The 15,691-nt window shown below is 40.3% G+C and overlaps 1 protein-coding gene across 1 annotated transcript in view; it reads left to right on the top strand.

The window, feature by feature from the left end:
• The first annotated feature begins 899 nt into the window (after nt 1-899).
• The window catches only part of MDGA2 (MAM domain containing glycosylphosphatidylinositol anchor 2), an 856,127-nt gene continuing 841,335 nt past the window's right edge, over nt 900-15,691 (top strand). The window contains exon 1 of the mRNA XM_042989635.1: nt 900-1,179. Coding sequence (XP_042845569.1) covers nt 900-1,179 — 280 coding nt within the window. The remainder of the gene's footprint in view (nt 1,180-15,691) is intronic.

The raw sequence follows: 15,691 nt of genomic DNA, 5'->3' as shown, positions 1-15,691 counted from the left end.
GCGGGGGCGGCGCGGAAGCGAAGAGGACGCGCGCGGTGCCGGTGGGCACGCGTAGACGTGTGTGCGGATCCGGTCTCGGCTTGGCATTCTCCCTCCCTTGCAAGTGGCGGTGCCTGGACTCTGCTTTCGGCTCCCGGAATCTGTGCGGCCGCCCGAAGCCCTCTCTTCGCTGGCGGGGCACTAAAGGCTATTTTGGAGAACGGTGGTGGCGGCGGCGGCGGCGGCTGAGGCTGGTGCCGGAGAGAGCTCCAGAAGCACACTCTGCTCCTCTTCGGTCCCTCTCCTCCTTCTCCCCCCCCCCCCCCGCCCTTCCCTGCCTCCCCACCCCCGTCCCCCTGGCCCCACTCCTCCTCTTCCTCCTCCTCCTCTTCCTCCTCTCCCCGCTCGGAGATGCGAGCCTGTATCGTGTAACAGGATTGGCGTTGCAATGGCAACTGATGGAATGGGGGAAGGCAAGACAGCAGGGCTGGGGGCTCCGGACTGCGGGCGGGCGGGCCGCTGCCGCCGCTTGACGCTCCTCCGGGGACCTTCACGAGTTACTTTGTAAAGGCGAATCCACGCGAGGAAGCCCCTGCTCCGTGCCGCGAGTCAGAGGCCACTTCCTGCTCCGTGGCTGCCCGCGTCAGGCTTGCAGCGCTCGGCACCCCCGGCCCCTGGCCCGCGTCCGCCGCCAGCCCAGCGCGCCGCCGCCGCCGTCGCTGCGGAGACTCGAGCCCGCTACCCTGAAGAACACTTCGCCTCCCGGTCCCCTTCCCATCACGCCCCCTGCTCCTCCCCGGCGCCTGCGATTTTCCCAGGCGCCCGGTGTGAGTGCTGCGTGCGTGTGAGTGTGTGTCGGGGTATTGTGTTGTGGGAGTGTGTGTGTGCGTGTGTGTGTGTGTGTGTGTGTGTGTGTGTGCATGAGTGTGGGGTGTGCGGGGCTCCTGCGCTCCGCTCACGGCCGCCGCCGGAGAAGGACAGACGGACGGCGCTTCCTTCTTCGGCGAGCGGTTCCTGGGCACCTCGGCTCGGCCCGGGCGCGAGTGGAGCGCGCTCGGCTGGCCGCCGGCCTCCGGAAGGTCCCGCTGCATCCCCCCTGGGCTGGATATGTTCATGTTCACGTGAAGATGGATTTAGTGTACGGTCTCGTGTGGCTGCTGACAGTCCTCCTGGAAGGGATCTCTGGCCAAGGAGTATACGGTGAGTGCAATCGCGACGGTATCGTGACCTTGTGATTCTTAGGCAACATAGGCTGGCGAGCGAAAATGCACGACTCGCGCCGTTCCGGGGCCCCTCCCGGCGTGGTATTTGATTTACACTTCATCACGTTATTGGGAGCGGTGAGGAGGCAGCGAGCGCGCTAGGGGTTGGGTTGCGAGCCGCTCCCCCAGCGCCTCGGTTGGGGCTGGGAGTTGGGTCGAGCCGGCAACATTGCACTCTTGCGAACGAGTGGCTTTGCACTTGATTTATCCCCGCTGGGGAACAGAGCTCTAGCAGTCCTTGATTTAATAATGATTTGGCTCCTTGCATTGCCGCGGTGTCTGTGCCGTGGTTTCCCCCGAAGGGAAGCTCCGAATGTGACCCCAGTGAGCTCCCCATCCCTCTCCGTCTCCCGCCTCCTCCTTTTCTCCACCTTTTCCTTTTTTTTTTTTTTTTCCTTCTTCTTCTTGGTGAATGCTTACATGACTTCGTTTTCCGGCTCAGGAAGTGGGGTGACAGTTGAGTTGCGTTCTGCACCAGCGTTGCCATGAATACTGACTTGGGGAGGGGAAAATAGCAGGCAAGATTCTCGGTGCCAGACACAATTAAGGGACATGTTTATGTGAATGGATGAGCAAATGCATGAATGAACGGATGGCCAAGTCTGCGCGTCTTGGCTCCGGGGCAGGACACCAGCTCGCTGCAACAGGAACACAACGACAGTTCTCTGGAAAACCCAGGTTTGGGCCGGTTAGGACCGAGAGAAGGGCGAGCTTGTTAATTTGGAGATTTTTAAGTCCTCAAGAGCAGATCTAGGTTCCTTTGCCTGTCAGCAGTTGGCACCCTTGGCTTTCGGGATTGAAAGATACACTCACTCACACACACACCCAGACTCTGGTTGAAATGTGCCTCGTTTCCTGGGACCAGCAGGCAGTGCCACAAAGGAAACATAACTTTTGTGATCTCAGAGGTATGGTAGGAAGGTTAAGAGAACAGCTATGGAGGGGACAGCAGCCACCACTCTGCTACAGCTCTCCTAGGGTCAGGGTGTGCTGGACACTCAACTGCTGCCTTTGGTATCACTCCAGGGTTTGGACCCCAGCGCTGCACTGCTAGGTCAATGGCTGTCCCTGGGCAAAGGGCATGAGTGTTTGTAGAGCTTTCCCTGCAGACCCTGGAACTTACTGCAGAGTGGGTGTGGGTGCAAGGGGACTTTGAATACTTAAACTCTCTGGGAACGTGGTGTGTGCCATGGGCAGGTGTGTGGGGAAGGAGGCAGGAGATCTGACCCAGCCTTTTTTTACTGTCTCTGCTGTGTTTTTCCTGGCTTGAGTGTTTGAGGTGGTGGTCAGGAGGGGGTTGGGAGGGGTGAGATTTGGCCCTCCAGCGCTCCATCTGCCCCTTTTCTTTCTTGTCTTCCTAGTTCCCTTTTTGGCTCAGGCCAGAAAAGTTTCACTTTCTCCTACCTCTGTGCATCTTAATTTCTCCTCTCTACCCAGCCCCTCTTTCCCAAAGGAAAGAGAACCCGCTTGAGGTGGTGGTGGTGGTCATGATGGTGGTGTGTGTGTATGTTGAGAGAGATGTTGAAACTCCAGGCAGATCTTACTGCTTGGCTGACAGCAGGAGGTGGGGCCTTGAGGAGGGCAAGAATTCACTTATTGCTCTTTTGACTTCTGAACATCTTAGAGTGGCTGAGATGCTAGGGATAGAGGAATATTGGAGATAGAGCCTTATGAAGGAGCTGTTCCTTAACATGGGGGAGTCTGGATTCCTTTAATCCCATATCCAAGTCTATTTCTTTTTCATTTGTTCAGATCATTCCAGCTAAGAAGATTAAACAACAACTCTGTGTGTGTGTGTGTGTGTGTGTGTGTGTGTGTGTAGGAGATAATGAGAAGTTAGATTCGGGGATGGCAGGACATGCTGGAAGTGTCTGGATTAGAAAGGCATGGTACCATTTTCCTGTCACTTTTTGTCATTCGGATTATAAATCCTGGCACGGTTTCATTTTGGGCAGTGGAAGGGTAAGATCTAGGAGTGGAAACAAGTAGGAAACAGTTGCATTGAAATAATGCCCATGATGCTTAACAACAAAGGGGAATGCAGTTCTGCCACTGAGCTAATCACTGTGATGAAGGTAGTGGTCTTTTTTTTTTTTTTTTTCTTCTGTTTTCTTTTAATATTGGTGTGGCTATTAGGCATCTGGCTTGGATTAGAATGGGGTTTTTGTGAAAATTAATCCACATCCCTGGTCCTTATAAATGTTACAGCTACTAGGTGGGTGAAAAAATTTATTTATGTATTAGCTTTTAAATATGTTCTAGCACAAGAGTTAGGTTCTCACAGTGGGAACTCCTAACCTTCAGCATCAGCCTCACCTGGAAACTTGTTAGAAATGCAAATGATCAGGCCCCTCCCAGACTTTCTAAATCAGAAATTCAGAGTGTGGGACCCAGCAATCTGTGTTCCTTACCTTAGGTGATAATTGTGATGTATGCTTAAGTCTGAGAAACACCGATAAGGACTTCAGATTTCATTGCTGTGACTGTGTAAATCATGACACCCTTCTTAACCTAAAGTAGTTTGAATTTTATTTGTCGAAATGTTTATAGTGAGTTTATGTAGGTATAAAATATTGATCAGTTGTGGAAAGGACATAGACATAAGAGTTAGTGTAAGGTTATAAATTGTGTTTTGAACATTTTATTTGAAGAACCATGAAAACGAATAAGTAAGAAAGCAGGGCAGTTGTAAACAGACTTTAAAGATCTACATTGGAATTTCGCTACCATAAAAATCTATGTCCCTTTATCCCTTTGTATTTGCTGATGTAAAACCATTCATGTTACACACAAAGTATTATTTCTTAATGTTTCCTTCTACTAGCTAAGTTAAAGGGGAAATAAAAATTGTCTTATAGTTAATTCAGACAAAATTATTTCATTGCAGCCTCAAGTTAACTTCATGATTTAGAAATACGTCATTGCAACTTTTCTTTGAAATAGCTAGTCAGTCCCTTCATTCTTCCACTTCTTGGCTGGAAAACTCTGAGCATGAAATTCAGGTTTTTTTAAGTAATTGAGAATATTTGTTTTAATGCACAGATTATATTGTTTTGAGTAACTATAATCTTATTCCTCTTGTGCACAATTAGCTTTGGCACCACGTTCAATACTTATGTTGTAAAAGTGTGTTCTGTAGACCCAGGAACTTACTGTTATTTATCTTGGAATATTGTTTAGGAAACTTACTGCACAATAGCTGAGATTTGTGTATGTGTGGCATTTAGGTAAGGGAAATTATCCATCAGTTTATATCTGTCTGTCTACCCCCCATCAATAATTCTGATGTCATTAAAAAAGACATTTAAAAACTGGCATTTTCCTGTATGTCTCTTAACTATCCCACACCAGAGATAGTATTACAGGGATATAAATTATTTGAAAACACTTCTGAAAGGAAAATTGGAAAAAAAAAATAATTCTTTATAACAAAGCAGCATTAAAAAAACATTCATGTAGACTTCCTAAGACAGCTGTTAAATATTTTGATGGATAAAACTCATTTGGAGATATCTATATTTGTGTAGTTTTTAAAATCCATTTTCTTGAGTTACAGATTTGACTTTCTTGAATTTTAAAAAGTTATTTGTATTCAAAGTTTTTTTCCTGAGAATACTCTTGGAATTTGAAAGTTTTGTTTTAGTTTAATTTTTACTTACACTGAAAACCAGAGTCCTTAAATGAACAGTGAAATGGTATCAACTTTTGGTATTATTTTGTTGGACTTCCTTTGTATTAGTTTTAGGATACCTGATTAAGCATAGCATCAAGGGTCACAATAAACCTCAGCTATATGTATACTTAACTGAAATACTTAGAGCCAAGCGATCAAAGCATTTTCCTAGTTTTGAAAGTTTTCTTTGTAAGTTTTTCTGTAGTTTGGGCTGTTTAACTGTGTTTTCTAGAGATCTTACATCTCTAGAATCATATATTGAGAATCCTATCTCCCATTGACTTCTCAGTTGTTTTGCTACAAAAGAAAAAAAAAAACTACTGTATTGCCACACACTGTATTTTTACTTCTGGCCTATCATGCCCTTAATTTCCAAGGAGACTCATAAAAGATTATAACTGCATTACCACAAGACAAATCTACAAGCGAAAAACAAAATAAAAGTCCATGTCTGAATGGTTTTTAATGGGAGCCAATCGACCAGTGAGTAGGTATCCTGAAAATGGTTAATGCACCATCTATATAGTTCCCAGGATGTGCTGGAAATAATAAATAGAATAAGTTTATCAAACATATGTGTATGACAAATTAGCAAGCTATATTCACTCAATTCCAGTAATATCAATTAATATCATATAATTTAGCAATGACATTTAATGTGGATAGGAAGGATCTGGAAGATAGTTCAGCCTGTCAGTAGGTCGAATCTGAATGGACAGATTGATCCAAAGGATAAGAGGGCTCTAGAACATCAGTTGACCATTGCATCCAGTCCCAGGATGTTGCCATCCTCATGGCAAAGTTATCCTAAGTGCGTTGAATTGTGATTTTTGCCCATTTTGAGTTTGGAGAGGCCCTATGATGAGAGACTGCTTTTGGCTGAACACATATTTAGGGTGTCAGCCTATGGCAGGAGAGGGGGATATAACTTTAATAAATGTTGCTGAAAAAAATCAATCTAAAGCTCTACCACATACAGCCAGCTCTTTCTCTGTTCCCACTCTTCGCCCCACTGTTCCTATATGCAATACACGTACACATAAACAGACTCATATTGTCACCACCTTGGCCACCATCATATCACCATCACCAAGAGTGGGCTGTCCTTTGTATCTTGGGATTATTTTTGTCCATTCACGGTTGAGAATTTGCATGCAAAGTGGGAAGATTATTTAAATAATATTACTTGCTCATGTCTTATAGATCCCTAGGAAAGTCCTTAAGTGGGCTATTAAGTATTTTAGATTGAGCAGGTTGTACATCAAGCCTAAGGAATCATTTTCTAGAGAATAAGTTAGAAAGGATGCCAGGGTGAAGATAATTAGGACTCCGATGTAAAAGTGCAGAGATGGAGTTCTGGTGAATAGAGATATCACTAAAGAAATCGAAGGAAAGCATTTTTCGTGGTCTTGATTTCTTGGATTAATTTTATTGTCTCTGATTCTGACTCTTCTTATTGATACTATACAATTATTTTTGTTTTTGTTTTATAAGGTGAACCGCCTTAAGTCTGTTTTGAGAAGTAGGCTACAAGCAAATTTTTCTGAAGGAATGTGCTCTGTATTCTTTCACAGCTTACTCTTTTAGTGTGATTGTGGTGGGACTTTCGGAGATAAGACCTACCAGCATGAGCCTTATGGGTTCAGTTTATGTCTTTTTAAGACAGTGTTAGGAACTGTGATCGTGGGTTGCTTTCTAGCTGTAGAGGTAATTCATCATTCACATTCTCTGACCTGGTCTTTATGCTTTGGGAAGAGTCTTGAAAGAGTTGGGTTTAAGGCTTACAAACCACAAAAGGCAAAGGCAGATAGATATACCAGCCTAGTCCTGGAACTGAGCTCTAGAGTGGTGCTTTCTGGCAGCTGCAGTAAACTAAGGGAATGTGCCATCGGTTCTGAGTTGAATTGGAGAATGTCGTACTCTCCTTTTTGGCTATTTTGGAGAGACAAGCAAAGTATTATAATGAGGGCATTTCAGGTATGAATAGGGTGAGCGTTTTCAGCTTCATTGTTATTGCTGTTAACTGAATAGTCCTACAAAATGAAATTTCATTTCTTTGTTTCAGTGACTGTCAGTGTAAATATACCACTTACATCAGACTGAATAAATGATTGAATTCATAGGAAACTGTGCCCTATTTTTATTTTCAAATCCAATTAATAAACTTTTGGGCCTATACAATTATAAAGTTTTGAGAAGAGACTATAAGATGTCATTAAATTTTCCCACTACTTTAAGACCCAATATGCCAGTCAAATGGCAGTCCTGTGTTGTTTGTGAGATTTCTTTACAGAAAGAAATTTCACAACTCTTTTTTCCAGAATGCAGGCACATCCATTGGATGGATTTTTTTCCCAACCTACTAATAAAATTTGTCATGTTGCATTATTGGGGCACACACTTATTTTCCATTTTATGCCAGTGCAATTCCATTTCTTTCTTTCTTCTGAAAAAAATGTTTTTTTATTTTGAAAGAGAGAGAGCACATGCAGGGGAGGGGCAGAGAGAGAGGGGGCAGAGGATGTGAAGTAGGCTGTGTGCTGACAGCGACAGCCCAATGCTGGGCTAGAACTCAACAACCATGAGATCATGACTTGAGCCAAAGTTGGATGCTTAACTGACTGAGCCACCCAGGTGCCCCTCCATTTCTTTCTTACTATACCTCCTTACATTGATCCCAGTTAAGCTTGTTTTATTTTGGTTTCTTACCACTTTTTCGAGATACTATACCTTTTCTAAGCTTGGTTTTACAACGCTTTATTTTCATTTCTGTTGATATCATTGATTGAATTCAGTAAGATGATGGTTTCCATTTCATAATCCAAATCACACATTCCCCAAAAATTATAATCACAGGAAATTTCAAATATTAGGAAAATATTTTTGGGCTATTACACATTTACTATAAATATATTAATTAAAGACATTGTTACGTAGCAACAAGGGTTTTAGAAATGATGAGGTAACTTATTCTTTGTATCTTTTAGTGTGCTACCTTTATAGTTTTTCATAAAAGTAGGAGACATCAGTTTCTTACTGTTCCACTCAACACTCAACACTCAACTCAACACTCTACTGCTGTGTGGTTGACAGATGGGGTCAAGTATGTGACATGTTACCGTATCTGCAAGCAGCCTATTTTTTGTTTTATTTCTTTGTAATGAGAATGGGAGGGATAAAAATCATTGAGTGATTCTGTGGAAAGGGAAACATGTCTGTCTGAAAGAGGAAAGGTTGATTCATAGCTAGGCCTCCCAGAGTCCTAAAGGACAGCAGAAAATGCAGCTCAGATCTGAAAGATGTAAGTAGGAAATAGGATGCTAGCCAGAAATGACTGTTAGAAAATGTATCCACCCTTTAAGTAATGGGGAAAAGCAAAATAATTTTTTTTCTGAAGTAATTAGAAATTTGTTCATGTGTGTCAAACAGAAGAAGTAAAATGTTTGCCATTTGCCTGAAAAACATCTTCAGGAAGATTTTTCTGGTCTCCTGAAAGGGAAAGATGAGGAACTCTTAAATAGAGGCTATGGTCCTGCAGACCACATTATCCTTCTTACTAATTAATTGTATGACTTGGGTACATAAGGACAGAGAGGCACAGATTAAGCATCAGGGCATTCTGTTATTTCTGAGTGGAACTGTGTATTCAGTCCATGCCTTGCCTCAGGTAGATGTCCTCCTGAACAGGAGGGGGCTCCTGTGAGTAGGCCCAAGGAGAGAAAAATCTGAGGAAGACAGGCAACTTTTCAGAAACTATAGCCAGTGGAAATTCTGTACAGATTCTGGGCAAATGTAGGGTAACTTCTGGTAATTCAGTCAACAAATCAATGTATAACTGCTGTGGATAACGTGTAGCTGTGTGGTGTAAAGGCTGTGAACTGAAAGAGTTTATAAGTTAATTGAAGAGAAAAAACTAAATGGGGAAACAGACAAAGTAAGGCTGTAAGAAATATATAAGTTTGTGCCTAAAAAACAGAGAGCAGTTACCGTTGATATTATGGATGGAGGAAAGTTGAAAAAGCTGATACATCCTAAGTTGAGCCTTGAAAGTAGGTTGGCATAATACTGATAAAGAAGGTGGAAATGCACTGCCACAGCACAGATCCCAGCTGTAGGAATCATGGTGCATAAGGAAAAATAACCCTAGAATGCATATCTAAGAAAGCTTAAGCTATTTATCCAAAGTATACCCAACTAGAAAGATATTATATGCCATTTAGCCTCCACCTTCCCCTGCAAAAGTCTGTAAGTCTGGGAAATAAATTTCATTGTGTGATATTCTAGAATGTGCTCAGATATTTATGTCCACCAAGATTTTGGATTTGGTCAGTTTGAAGACAACTGACTGCTCATTAGAAGATAAGACAGTTATCAGAGCACCTTGTTGGCTCACTCAGTGTGGAGCCTGTTTGCGCTCGCTCTCTTTGCCCCCCACCTCTTGCGCGCGCGCGCACGCGTGCTCTCTTTGCCCCCCCCCCCTGCCCACTATCTTTCTCTCTCTCTCTCTCTCTCTCAAAATAAATAAGGTTTTAAAAGAAACATTAAAAAAAGAAGAAGTTAAGACAGTTGTGTTTAAAGTTCTGGCAACCTTGGGAAGCTTTGAACCTACACAGCAGTTCCTCTTGGACTTAAAGTCAAAGACTTTTCAAAGCCCTTTCAGAGTGTATACTACTTAGAAGCAGTGGACTGTGGGTCCAGAATGACTTGAAATGTCATGTTGATTTTTACAAATGTACAGCCACTGAGATGAATGCATTGTCGTTATGAAAAGTGAGGTATGTGCTTTCATTATTGTTTTTTACCCTTGTGCAAAGCAGCAAGATGTGGTTGAAAACTTGAGGAATTTAGGCTTGCTTCTGGTTCAGCTGTGTTGCTTTACTGGGTGACCATGGACAAAAATCTTAACGTCTGTATCCCTCCGTTTCCACATGCAGTCAACTGTTAGGAAAGTGGGCTGTTACATAAAGGGAAGCAAGAATAAAAATGTATGGTTGCTTTTTTATACCTGGGATAGAAGGAGAGTGCATGAAAAGTGTTCTCCATCTCCTTAAGAAAGTACACTCAGGTGTGCTAGCAATTGGACTTCATAATAGGCCTGCCATTTGGTTCTTAGAACAGAGTACAGAACTAGTAACAGAGAAGAAGTAATTTTTTCTGGAAAAACATTCCAGTGTGTCAGTCTAGCAGAAAATAAGTGTTATATTTTAAACAGTATATCTAATATTAATATGTGCATGAAAATGCTATTGATATTACATCTTGTGTGCACATATAATTGGTATTGCACCTCAAGCTAACCTCTTTCTCTCAATTTGCATAACCCTGGAATTTCTTCTACTGCTCCTTATTGGCGGGGGGGGTGGGGGGTGGCAGTGGGGAACTGCTAACCCCACTCTCTGCCTCATTTACGAGCTCCATTGAGGGGCACCTGGGTGGCTCAGTTGGTTAAGTGTCCAACTCTTGATTTCAGCTCAGGTCATGATCTCATGGTACGTGAGTTCAAGCCCCAGGTCGGGCTCTGCGCTGACAGCCCAGAGTCTGGTTGGGATTTCTGTCTTGGTCTGTCTCTGCTCTCTTTCTCTCTCAAAACTAAATAAATAAACATTAAAAAAAAAGAACTCCATTGAATATTAGTGTAACCTAAACTTTATGTGCATGAGTGTATTTACATGTGTGTGTTCAGATTATATGTAAATCTTGCTTTTGTATCAAGGAGCAAGAATATTCTTCTATTTTTATTTTTTTTAATGTTTTATTTATTTTTGAGAGAGAGAGAGAGAGAGAGAGAGAGAGAGAGACAGAGTAAGAGCAGGGGAGGGGCAGAGAGAGGGAGACACAGAATCCGAAGCAGGCTCCAGGCTCCAAGCTGTCAGCACAGAACCCTATATAGGGCTTGAACCGTGAACCACGAGACATGACCTGAGCCAAAGCTGGATGCTTAACCAACTGAGCCACCCAGGTGCCCCAAGGAGCAAGAATATTCTTAATGTCCTGCTCTTTGACACTAATTGAAAATTAGCTGTCTATAAATGTAAACTATTTGAATGGAAAAAAAGTAGGAATTACTTGTAAAAATATAAATATTTGATAGTATAAAAATAAAAACAGGGAAAATGAAAAATTATTAAATGAGGCTATTGCACATTTATTGTGTATAGCATCTAATTTTGGTCCAAAACTGACCAAAATTGCTATTTCTCACCTACTCAACTAATTATTAAAAAAATCTTTAGAATTAACCGAAAAGGTTGGAATTTTGTCAACATTAAACTGTGATGTATATATACATGTATATATATATGTATATATATGTATACATGTATATATATGAAAACATTTTTGTACTAGTGAATTTTAATTATACTCGGCAAATACTATATTTTTTGTAGGTGAAAGTTAGTTCACATAAATAATCCCTATTCATATCACTAATTAGATGGGAAAAATTAGGCTGTCATTTGAGTATCAGGATATTAGTTAGATATTCGTTGGGAATATTGGTCAAGTAACAATATTGGTTCCGTAACAAAACCAAAGGGTCATATTTTCTTAGGACCTTAAGCAGACAAAAAATTATTAGTTGAGAATAATTTCCCCCATTATGTGGAATGAACAGTGTTGACTTAGTGAAGTAAATCACCATAAGGGCATACACAGGAGATTCTGTCATGTGCACAGATTCAACTGATGTTTTGTGTAGTTTTGGAGTTGTCAGTGTTACCTCAGTACCTCAGAATTAGTGAAGTTATTATCAACAAGCGATATAGTTAATATTTTTACCCTGCTTCTGAATTTGCTCCTTGTTTCATGGTTATTCTACACTGTTATTATGATTCTCCCCTTGTTCTTTTATTCACTTATATTTATCATTTGGTTCAATTTTCACACTGGACTATTCCACCTGTACTGTTCCCCTGTGTAGAGCTGCTATATTAGTTTTATTTTTTAAATTAACAAAATGTTTATTTTTGAGAGAGACAGAGTGCTAGCAGGGGGAGGGGCAGAGATGAGCTGTCAGCACAGAGCCCCATGCGGGGCTTGAACCTATGAACCATGAGATCGTGACCGGACACTTAACCGACTGAGCCACCCAGGCGTCCCTACTATATTAATTTTAAAATTTTCAGTCTTACTTCACAATCAGTGCTCAATCTTTGGGTGATTTTATTCTCACTTTGTCATGTATAGATTCATCTACGTATCATTGCATAAGGAGATGCAAGTCTGTTCTGTCATGACCACTCCCTGCAATATTTAAGCTACATGGTGACATCATCGCTGTGAAGATTAGGGTTTCTAAACTTCCCATTCTTTACCTAAGACAAGAATAACCCCAGCGGGCTGCAGCCTTTTACTTAGAGGCTACTTATTCTCTGATTATTTCCTGTGCTTCACTAACAAACATCTCTCCAGTTGCAGCAGCTGGGGTTGAAAGTCTCCTTTCTGCTCACTGTGACTTCATGATTTTACCATTGAACTCTATTCTAATTATATGTTATTTGGGTGAGCACTTCAAAAGCACCTAAGTTTTTAGTTTTCTATCATCATTAAAAACAAACTTGTTCATACCTCAACTCTAAACTTACTTATGCGAAGGAAGTACTTTGAAACCTTTATGGCTTACCCACCTCTTCAGTTTCAGAGAAATATTAAAAGACTCTTATCTGTCTAGATATAAATAAATATGCACACACTATAAATGTATATTTGTATATAGAGCATATATGTATATGCTCTAAAAATATATTCACCTATATTAATTGTGTTTATGTATGTGTGTATGTGTGAGTGTGTTTGTGTATTCATAGAGTAGGTGTCCTGGATTAGTATACATTTTAGATTAAGCTGGAGGAATTGGATGGCTTTCCAGCTTCTCTTGCAGAGATGACTCTGATTCAGTGTTGTCAGCAGGGCATGCAATCTGTTAACTAACATTCGTTTTGTTTTTAAATATCCCTTTGTGATACTTTCATGTTCTTCTTGTTCACCAGTTTACATTACCTCTAGAAACTTACATTACTTGTCTTTCCTTCTGTTTTTTGCAGTTGACAGAAGAGAAGTTTTTCTTAGCTGCATAATAGCACTACATGGTCAGTTTATTTTGTTTGCAGTACAGTGATGAGTACACTTGAAGCCCAGTGTCACTGGTATTCTGAGAAGGCCATCCCCCGTGTCTATTGGCCAGGTCTTTACAGTAGGTCTTTTCCCCTTTTTAGTGAGCTTTTAGAGCATCAGACATATCTGTATCCAAATGAGGATACTAAAATTCATCTATAAACTAAATTTAGGTAACTTGAATTATATGCCTTCTTTTTCTATTATTGAAAAAGAACTAAAAATAGGATCTAGTAATTTTTTTGATAAAATAACTGCTATTTATTAAGTGTCTGCTATTGCCACACCTTGTACTAGGTGCTTGTGCATATTATGCTATACTCTGATCTTTGGATGAGATGGATGAAAAATTAAATAACCACCATATAGTTACTTGTGCCTAAGTTTGGAATCATATATGAAGTATATGTAAAAATAAGTATTTGTGTATATTGTTATATGTATTATTAAGCTTTATTCATATATGTGTGTATATAACTTCCTATGATTAAAACATGCAAGTTAGCTCATGTGCCATACATGAAACTTACCTCAAACAGTATATATATGAAATGCAAATTGTGTGATAAATTCTAGCTTTTTGCCCGAGAAACATATATAGGCAGCTAAAGTCAGCATTTTATATCCTTCAGCCTTCTTTTTTAGAAAGATAGGATTTATAATTTTTTTTTTTCTTTTTAGAATTGAAATGCCCATACTGAGGGCTCTCTCTGGTGTCATTTATTTTTGGACTGAAGGGATATTTTAAGCTTATTCATAATTAGTGACCTGTAAAAATGAAGACATGGCTCTACTAGATATTCTGCAGAAGTAGTTCTATTCTTCCATGTAAAATAGTAGGCATGTGCTTATAAAAAATAACCACTGTCAACTGTACTGCTTTATTTTCCTTCAGGCTGATTAGCAATCACTGGCCTTGGTAAGATTAATAGTTAAATGTCATATTTGGCCTCATTTTGCCTTGAGATCCCTCCAGGTACTGCTTAGGCTTTTTTTTTTTCTTTTTCTTTTTTTTTTTTTTTTTTTTTTGCTCAGAGTTAATTGAGGGGACTATATCAGCGGGTTCCTTTTTCTTAAAAATCTTGTTGTGCTCAAGAGGACAGTTGATTGCAAGCTCTGTTCTTCTCTTAGCTGCCAGTGAGCTCCTGAAACCTCAAAGCTTACAAATTAGTGCAGTTTAGTGATTTGTTTTAGGCTTTTAGCTACAGCATTTGCTACCATAAAAGCCATTTTTCCTATGCCTTTTGAATGCAGTGATTGTGTCATATAGTATAACCCTGTACCATTCTGGCTATTGTGTGATTGATACAGAAACTGCTTCGATAGGAAACCATTTCAAGAGAGAACAGGAAAGGTATTATATTCGGCTGTAGTGCCATGCATTTCTAAGCAGCTGATGTTTTCTTTAACTGATAACCACCCCCCAAATTTTCAGAGGCTATTGAGCCTTTAGAACTTTAACTCTTAATTCAGTCTGGCTGCAAAGAGCAACAACGCCTGAAGTTCATTATACGTTCACATTTCATTAATTCATTAATTCTGTAGGATGACTTTGTTGTTATTGTATTTTCAAGTCATACCTCTTTAAGAATGTGGAGAAATGTTAATTTAGTGAATTTTTCTCTAAGCAGTAATTTGCTCATACCTGAGCCAGATACTCAGAACTCTTGATATACGGCTTTTTGCACACTGAAAATTGTAATAATATTGTCAAATGGAGCAGACCATCATATGTTTTGTAATCTTTTTTTTAAAGTTTTTTTTTAAGTAAACTCTACCCACAACACGGGGCTCGAACTCACAACTCCAAGATCAAGAGTTACATGCTGTACGAACTGAGCTAGCCAGGTGCCCCATGTGTCTTGTAATCTAACAATCTCAAATTACACTGCAAGCCTTTGTAAAGGAATGGATTCAAGGATGAGTCAAATCAAAGTTCAAAATAGTTTAATCATAGATTTTATGTTTTTACTACCTCACACATTTAACACTATATTTGGGAGTACTTGCAGAAGAGAGTACACCCTATTTTTGTCTTTCTCCACTTCCAATTTTTGTATTTTGTGATACCTTAGATACATACTCTATTTTGGATGAAGGTGGATGGTGCCTTAAAGATTGAGGTATAAAATTATATACCTAAGATTTAAGTACATCTCTATGTTATGTTTTACCCTTTATTTCAGTAATATATAATGTTAGCAATTAATAGTCGTTCAATTAAATGTCTAAAAAAGCTGGAATAGATTCTTAAACAAAATAAAGAATGACTGTGATTTTCAAGTATCTTGTGAAACCTGAAAATGCCATTTAAATATCTGTAGTTGTGACAAAACTTAAAGTCTAGATATTTTCTAAGATTATTCTAAGATTGCTCTAAGAATATTTTCTGGTGGCTTAACTATTGACAGCTTCTTATTCATTGTACGTAGCTGTCATCCTCCCAACAATTATCTTGACATTGTAGAGATTTTCTCATTGTTAATGAAAGACTCAGCATTTCTACAAATGGGAAGTTATTGACAAAGCAAATAAATGAAAACCATTAAAGCAAACTTCCAACATACTACTGTATGCTGCTCTGGGGGTTAGATTTTCAAATTACATAGGGAGAGGCAGGTATCTTAGCCTGGTTGTAATATTGGCCTGGAAACAGGCAGAT

The sequence above is a fragment of the Panthera tigris genome, chromosome B3, assembly GCF_018350195.1.
Source record: "Panthera tigris isolate Pti1 chromosome B3, P.tigris_Pti1_mat1.1, whole genome shotgun sequence".
Lineage (NCBI taxonomy): Eukaryota > Metazoa > Chordata > Mammalia > Carnivora > Felidae > Panthera > Panthera tigris.
Note: the sequence above shows the minus strand (reverse complement) of the source record. Positions and strands in the feature narration are given on the sequence as shown.